Here is an 8310-nt window from a genome sequence, read left to right as displayed (position 1 = left end):
CACACACACACACACACACACCCCACACACACACCACAGCCCTACACACACACCACACCACACACACACACACACACACACACACACACACACCACACCACCTTTGGAAAAGCTGCTTTAGTACAGCTAGCATCTCACCAAGGCAGCAAGGGGTCCAGTCTAGTGCTCTAAAGACAGGAGTCACAGGCCAGAACAAAACAGAAACACCCTACACAAAATGAACTCCTGGCTGTGCAGGGTAGTTTTTGCCTATAATCCTAACACTTGAAAAGTTGAAGCAAGAGAACTGTGAGTTCAAGGCCAGCCTAGCTATATAGTGAGACCCTGTTTAAACATCAAACAAACAACAACAAAACAAGACCTGTCACCACAACTCCCTGTCTACTTTATAAGCACAATCGGAAGCACTGCGGAATCCTGAAGCAAGGAGCAGGGCCCTTCCCGGAAGCCATGAAAAGATGAACTGGGTTTTCCTGTGGCCCTTCCTCGGGGTTCTGTGCCAGCAAAGTGGGGGAGGGGCACTGCGATGAGAACTGGAGGAGGGATAGACTCCTGGTGCTAAGCAAGAGGACTGTCTACAATTCGTGAGCAAAGGCGTGGCCTGTCCCACCCCTGGGCCCCTGCCACTCACCAGTGTAACCGCAGGGCATGGAGGAAGGCCGAGAGGCCCTCCATGATCAGCAGGATAGCCACGGTCAGCGTGGCAAAGGCGGCGAAGATGAAAAACAGCCCTAGCCCCCCGGCCAAGCTCCGGACGTGCAGGCCGATATGGATCACCATGGTCCAAAGTACTTCAGAGAGCTCTGCGGGTGGGGAGACACAAGGTGCAACTGAGTTTAGCAAAAGGGAACCTTTGGGTTTGCTCTTCCCCCATTTCTGGGGTGAGCTCCTTGAGCCACGTGTTCCTGACTGCTTTGAGCAAGACCACTATAAACAGCTAACGTGAGAAAGAGTGGATGACATGAGTGATTTCTTTATTCTTGGAGACAGGAACTGGGTGGATTCGAGACCTGTCATGTGTTTCTGTGCTGAGGAAGGCCCCATGACTCTAAGGGTATTCCCACAGGAGAGGACTGGGGAGAGCACACTCACGTGCGTGGGCCAGGCTGAGGGCCCAGAGCCGCAGGTACGACGCGGTGTTGGAGATGCAACCCAGGCAGTACTCAATGGTGTGGATGGCCTGGTGGACCATGGTGTCGCCAAAGTCAAACTGGCATGGGAAGAAACCACAGAGGAGATGATCAGGCGAGGAGGGGAGTACTCAGGAGTTGAGTGGTCCCTGGAGCCCATGCCAGGGCAGGGATTACACTTCTCATACCTGACCTCTCACCTGTAGAAGGGCTGAGTACTGGCGTTGACTATGAGTGGTGATTTCAACAATGACTTCCCCAGAAATCCTTCCTGACCTGACTTCCAACAGGGTCACCCTCATGCCTATCAGTATGCTAGACTGTATCTTTTTTTTTAAAAAGAGAATTTCACTATGTAGTTTCAGGCTGATCTTGAACTTGGAACCCTAACTCCTTGGTCTCCCTTGTGCTGGCTTCACAGTGTGGACCACCACATGAGGAAATGTCTATCTTTTGGTTTGGTTTTTGGAGACAGGGTTTCTCTGTGTAGCCCTCGCTGTCCTGAAACTCACTCTATAGACCAGGCTGGCCTTGAACTGGGATTAAAGATATGCACCACCACCACCCAGCTGCCTGCGTGTGTGTTGGATCTCTGGAAATGGAGTTACAGGTAGTTGTGACCACCATGCTGGTGTTGGGAATGAACCTAGGTCCTTTGGAAGAGCAGCAATCTATCCAGCTCCAATGTATATCTTTTTTTTTTCATCCAGGGTCTCACTATATAGTGCTGGCTAGCCTGGAACTCACCTTGTTGATCAGGCTGGCCTCAAACTCAGAGATCTGCCTGCCTCTGCCTCCCGAGTGCTGGCTTTAGTGGTATGTGCCACCATACCTATCACACTGTCTGTCTGTTTGTCTGTCTGTCTGTGTGCCTGTCTCTCTCTTTTCAAAGACTTATTTCCCTGCATGTATGTCTGGGCACCATGTGCATGCAGTACCTGCAGAGGCCAGTAGAAGGCCCCTGGAATAGGCGTTAAAAGACTGTGAGCATCTATGTGGGTGCTGGGAATTGAACCAAGGTTCTCTGGAGTAGCATCCAGTGCTCTTGACCACTGAACTATCTCTCCAGGTCCACACTGTTTATCTTTTCTGGGGAAGGGGGGGGGTCATTTTTTCCAAGACACGGTTTGTGTTGCTCTGGCTGTCCTGTAGACTTACTCTGTAGACCAGGGTGGCTTTGAACTCGGGAACTCCATTTGCCTCTAAAGGTGTGAGCCACCACCTCTACCACACTGTGTATCTTTTGTTATTATTTTAATTTTTTTGCTTTTTTCCAGACAGGGTTTCTCTGTGTATTCCTGGCTGTGTTGGAGTTTACTATGCAGACCAGGCCTGTTTGCCTCTGCTTCCCGAGTGCTGGAATTAAAGGGGTGCACCACCACCTCCCGGCCACACTGTTTTAAATCATTTTCTCTCTCTCTGGTGGGCTCTGATCTCTGCAATGGGGGATACCGAGTCAAAGAACAGTGTTTTGTTTTTTGTTTTCCTGTTGCTGGGACTAAATACCTCAACAAAAGTGACTTAGGGGAGACAGTTTGGCTCACAGTTCAGAGTGCAGTCATCATAGTGGGGACTAAAGGCAGCAGGCGCTTACAGCAGCTGGTGGCAGTCACATCCACAGCCAAGAAGCAGAGGGCACTGAATGAACACATGTCTGCCTGCTTTCCCCTCTCTTCGGTGCAAGGACCACGCCCAGGAATGGTGCCACCTGCTTTAAAACTCTGTCTCACCTCAGTTAACTGAACTGCACTAGCCCCTCTCAGAGGTGTGGCCCGAGACTTGTCTCATAGGTGACGCCAGATGTGGTCAAGTTGACAATTAACAATCAACCGTCACACATACTCGTCCGAGAGACCGTGGGGCCCTGCCAGTGGCCTGACCCCACTGATCCCCGCCTTATGGCGCAGCTCTGTGCACATTCTGCTGGGAATATGGCCAGGCCAGACAGGAGCGCCCAGGTAGGAAGCTACTTGCACCCCGAGCTCTGCAAGCCTCCTTACTTCCTCCTCCCAGTCTTCTGAGAGCTAGACAACTTCCTTCTTTGACTTCTGAGAAGATCACCAGGAGAAATTTTTGCCAAAAGTCCACAGATTTCCCACATGAAGGGCTAGTTGGGAAACACTGTAGGTGTGGCTGACTTGGTGGCTCACGCTGTAATCCCAGCACTGAGCAGGAGGCTGAGGTGGGAGGGCTGTGAGGCTGAGGAGAGCCTGGGCAGCACAGTAAGACCATGTCCCTAAAAATCTGTGACAAAACAAGTGTGCGGGGAGCCAGGGTACAGCTCAGCCGGGACGCTTGCCCTGGCCTGGGTCCAGTCTGACTTTTTGTATTGCATAGAAGGAGTGGGGATGAGGTAGAGCTCAGGATGTGGAAGAAGTTCACATTTAGGAGCAGTTTCTGAACTCGGTATGTTCTAGAAAGGCCCGGGTGGAGAAATCAAAAAGTCCGCCACAGATCAAGTGGCATTGTCTCTTTGAGAGCTGCACAGCATCGCTGTCAGCCTTCGTGCTCCTGAGGCTCCGTCGGCTTCCCTGGCCTCATGTCAGCACCTGGTGGATGGTAGAATCTCTACCCAGAATTGAGGGGCGGTGCTGACAAGCCGTAAGGGTAGGGCCAGTAGGAAGAGGGGCCATTTCCAGCAGGCTACCTTGGGAAATGCTTCATGTCCAGGCATCCCTGTCTAACCCTGTGAATTTTGGGACTTTTCTATCTTCAGGCCTCTTACTCTGAAAATGAGTGGCAGAGTGGCCCTTCCACCCCTCTTCCTCCACGTGAGTGACTTAGTTCACTTTAAGCTATCCAGTCCTTTACTAAATCTCATCATACCACAGGATGTCCTTGCCTCCAGGTTGTGCCCCCCACCCCCACCCCCCGCACTCCATTGCTCTACCCACGAGACTTTAGCAGTAGGGCCTGTGCACCTCAGCTTCACTACTCTGAGCTCCTTGTTGCCAAAATGAGGCTACAACTTCTGTCACTCTCTGCCGACCGTCCTCTCGAAAGTCCCCAGCTCCCACATCAGCTCCAGCAAAGCTGGATCACTCCTGCGCCTGTGGGCCCGCATCTCTGTAAAGCCGTAGACGGTGGGTCTGCCCCTCTTCCTCTCTCCCTGCCTCCCCAGCCTCAGCCCAGGAGGAACCCAAGGGAATCCTTTTCTGTCCTCTTTCCAATTCCCCGCCCGCCCGTGCCTGTCGGGCACCCCTCTGTGCTCCCCAAGTATCCCGGGCATACAGCCACCATGGAGTCTGTCAACAGACCAGCTCCCTACCTTGTTTGGACGGTCTCTCCATTTCTATAGCATTACACAGTGCTTGACACACTGAGGGTGCGTGACATGACTGGCAGATGGTGGGTGAGCGGGGATGAGTTGGTGGACAGGGTGGGTGAGAAGACACAGTGGGGGAGGGGCCACCGACCCTTGTTGAATGGTTACAGCCTTCAAAGATTTCCCAGCTATCAACTCGTCTGGTTTGGACCTGTGCTTCCCAAGGCAAGGGTACAGTTGCCCTGCCTGGAAGAAACACGTGTTTACATCCAAGCAGCGTGGGGAATTACAGAGGTTCACTGCACTGCTTTGCAAGACTCCTTTGTTTGAAATCATTACAAAAAAATATTTTTCTAAATATTTAGTTTTCTAAATTTGACTGTGGGGAATCAAGGGCAGAAAAAGACAAAATTATAACCATGGCGGAAGCCAGGCAGAGCTAATTTCCTTTGTGTGTTCGGTGGCTGGAGAACGGGAAGACTCCGCCGGAGCCCATCTTTTTGACTGTCCAACTCCCAGGGACATGGCTATCTGAGAGCACTGGCACTAGATCGCTGACTAGAACATTCTGCCGATGGGGAAGGCACCAGCACAGCAGGTAGCCATTTGGAAAGCAGTGTTGTGGGAGGTGGTGACACAGGCAGAGGGCCAAGCTCCTCAGCCACATGGGATCCCTTTCATTCCCCCCCCCCCCCCCAGCCATGCCAGGCAGCTTAGCCAGCAGCTCTGCACAGACACCTGGTCCAGGAGCAAAGGTGGTTGAGGCAGGCAAGGAGACCTCTCCAGTCATCAGGGAGACCAAACACTGCCTGTTTTGACACAGAACAGCAAAGGTTTCCCCATGGCCATGCACTGCCCCTTGGAGAGACCGCGAGAGGGAAGGGAACAGTTCACAGGAGCAGGGATGTTAGAGAGAAGTTTAGGGGAAAGACTCAAACAGTGCGGAAAGGTCATTTCAAACCTATCTCAAAATGTGAGTGCTGGTGGATGGACTGCTGCTGAGCTACGAGGCCTGGCACTCTAGCCGTGGCCTGAGCACTACGCATTCTTTCCCGTCTATTATTCTTCATGTACTTAACACAGAAGGCCTTTGGTGCGGATGGATTTCTTTTCCCTGCATGTACCTGAGAGGCAAAGCTCATTTGGAAAGCTGTTCACTTCTCAACCAGGTCATGTGGAGCTAAGACTGATTCCAAGCAAGGGTCTTGTGACCCTAAGTACCACCAAGCTGATAGGGGCAGCGGGAGAGGCTGCGTCTCAGACAGGAGGAAGGGTAAGCTTTGCTTGCAAGCACTCAGAGGAGCAGGGTGGGGACCACTCCCCACCACCCCCGGTGGTTGCAGAGCAACCAACACATCATAGGAGAGGAAAGTGGAGACCCCTGGAACTTTAACCCTAGGGGTAATGAAATCAAGAATGCCAGTATAGACATTCCCTGCAGTTCCTTCCGAGCTAGTCTCAGAGGTATTAGATCAGCAGTCAACAGCACGAGGACAGAGGTGACCGACACGAGATGCAGTTAATGGAGATGAACTGTTTCGGATGCAGGCTCACAGATTGGTTAGACATGGCCAGTGAGATGCAGGATGCACGGGTGTCATGTGTGTGGCCCCAGGGTGCGATAGGGTGGACAGAGTGAGCACAAGGGTGGGAAGAGAGAAACCCCGGATAGACATGAAGGCTCAGGTCTTACCACTTCGTCCTCGGTAGGCTTGAAAACACAAATTCACACTTAGTGGGAAGCTGTGCCACACACAAGGTCACAAGCTATGAGCACACATTTCTGACTGTTAGGGGGAAGAGTGGTTAACGGGGATACTGTGTTGGAGGCACCCTTCCTTAGCACACACATAAAGGGAAATCGCAGAATTAAGATACACATTTTAAAAGGCACCCCAACTCTTGCAATAATAATAATAAAAAACCCTACACATATAAAAAACAAAACTATAGTCAAAGTGGCTAGACTGAAAAACTTAGCCTAGGTCCCTTGCTACTATTTTATTTGCTAAAAAAATAAAAATAAAAATAAAAATACAATGAAAAGGTGAGAACTACTAGTTTAGTTTGCAGGCATTACGCCATGAAATCTCGGGCAAGGAGAATGAATTTTAAAAGGCTGAAACTGGAAGTAGTGTCAAAGGAAAGGCTAGCCTGGCCTGATTCCTCTCAGTCTAAAAAGAAGACAGATAGCAAAATTTAAAAGCTCTTGAAAAACAAACAAACAAAAACCCCTGGCTCAAGAACACACGGATGGGGCAGGCCTCAAAGGAAGCCCTGAATATAGCCACTAAGCAGTGTGCGTGAGGCCCTTGGGACCGGAGGATGAAGACACTATCCCGAAGGCTCCCGTGCTGCTGGTTAACAAGAGGTGAGATGCTAAGCGCTGCCTGGGTGGAGAGCAGTTAGCCACTGAGGTCGCATGCAGTGCACCACAGACCCGAGGAAATCAAGAAGAACAGAGCAAAGGTGGGTGGGCTCTGTGGCCACAGATTAGATCAGAGCAGGCCCCACAGGGCAAGCTGTGGCATCCTGAGCTGGCCTGACAGCGGCCAATCATTAGTAATTTTATTTTTCAAGGAGATGATTGAATAAGCCTCTTAGGAAACAAGATCTAGAGCTGCCCACAGTAAGGAGAGGAAGCCCCCGCCCCCAGCTCTTACCTCTTCTGCGTCCTCTGAATGGGTGGAAAGCTGGTCATGCTGAATAATTTCAGCATCCTCCTCCGTCGGTCCGTTGCCCACCCTGATCCCACCAAAGTTGAGAGTTCCCTACACAGATGAACAGAAAGAGCAGTATTTGCCTGGGCTTTAAGGCGGCACTCTGTGAGGTGGGGAAGGGCGATGGTTAGTGCATACGATCCTCAGAAAGGCATACATCCTATCAACAGAAGCAGTGGCCACCGAAGGGACAAGCTACATAAAAACAAGGAACTGTCCCACCCCAGCCACCACCACCACTCTGGACCCCACGAGTGGCAGCCCTGCCTTTTACCACCTCCTCCGGTGACACCAAGACAAAACAGCCTTGCCTTGGTCAATGCTCACGGACTTCTGCATGGGTGAGAAGCTGAACATGAACACTCTCACAGTGAGCACAGCTAAGCTGTAAAGTCTGAGAGGGCCTGAGTGTTGCTGGAACTGAAGATGAGACTTTCCAAGTGCAGTGTGGGGGTAGGGATGGCAGTGGGTGACATGATAAGTATACCCTGCTCTGACAGGCCTCCAATGGGAGCCCAAGGGTTCCAGCAACTATACCAGGCCTGTGTAGGAACAAAGAGAGCTACCCAAGGTCTCGGAAGAAAGCAAAACAAAACCTCACAACATCCTAACAGATGCGAACCTGCAGCTAAAGAACTCTGAGTCTTAAAAACAGAAAGTAAGGCAGGGATCCCTTTCCATCAGCAGGTTCTGGCAGAGTGAAAGGGATGAAGGAAGCAGCCCCCGGACCACTTCCTATGAGTTCTATCAACCCAAAGCTGAAGGACTGCCTGCCTGCAGCGTGACTGCTCCAGGAAGCTCGAACAATGTGGAAACAGGGCTGGGAATTTCCCTGTGGCTCCCTTCCTCAGCTTTAGCTTTTGGGGTACCTCTTTTAATACCACTTGCTGGGCAGTTCAGACCCCAAGGTTTATGTGGTAGACTCCCCTCTCCTTGCAGCATCAGTCAGTCCTACAAGGTTCACAGAAAAGGCCACAGGGGGAGCTCTATGGAAGCTACCTTGTTTAAGACAGGGTTTTTCTGTGTAGCCCTGGCTGTCCTGAAACTCATTTTATAGACCAGGCTGGCCTTGAACTCAGAGATCTGCCTGCCTCTGCCTGGGACTAAAGGCATGCACTACTACACCCAGGTAGAAGCTTCTCTCTCTCTCTCTCTCTCTCTCTCTCTCTCTCTCTCTCTCTCTCTCTCTCTCTCT

General features: G+C 51.3%; 1 protein-coding gene across 7 annotated transcripts in view; it reads right to left on the bottom strand.

Moving 5' to 3' along the window:
• The window catches only part of Atp6v0a1 (ATPase H+ transporting V0 subunit a1), a 55805-nt gene that overhangs the window by 7742 nt on the left and 39753 nt on the right, over positions 1-8310 (bottom strand). For 5 of the 7 annotated variants that reach the window (XM_029546617.1, XM_029546621.1, XM_021213360.2 and 2 more), the window contains 4 exons: positions 7059-7166; positions 6089-6106; positions 1093-1210; positions 632-803 (listed from right to left, as the gene is read on the bottom strand). In XM_029546617.1, the coding sequence (XP_029402477.1) occupies positions 632-803; positions 1093-1210; positions 6089-6106; positions 7059-7166 (416 nt within the window). The remainder of the gene's footprint in view (positions 1-631; positions 804-1092; positions 1211-6088; positions 6107-7058; positions 7167-8310) is intronic. The other 2 variants (XM_021213359.2, XM_021213361.2) reach the window with 1 other exon arrangement.

The sequence above is a fragment of the Mus pahari genome, chromosome 14 (assembly GCF_900095145.1).
Source record: "Mus pahari chromosome 14, PAHARI_EIJ_v1.1, whole genome shotgun sequence".
Taxonomy (NCBI): Eukaryota; Metazoa; Chordata; class Mammalia; order Rodentia; family Muridae; genus Mus; species Mus pahari.
The sequence above is the reverse complement of the archived record's forward strand: the minus strand, read 5'-3'. Positions and strand labels throughout refer to the sequence as shown.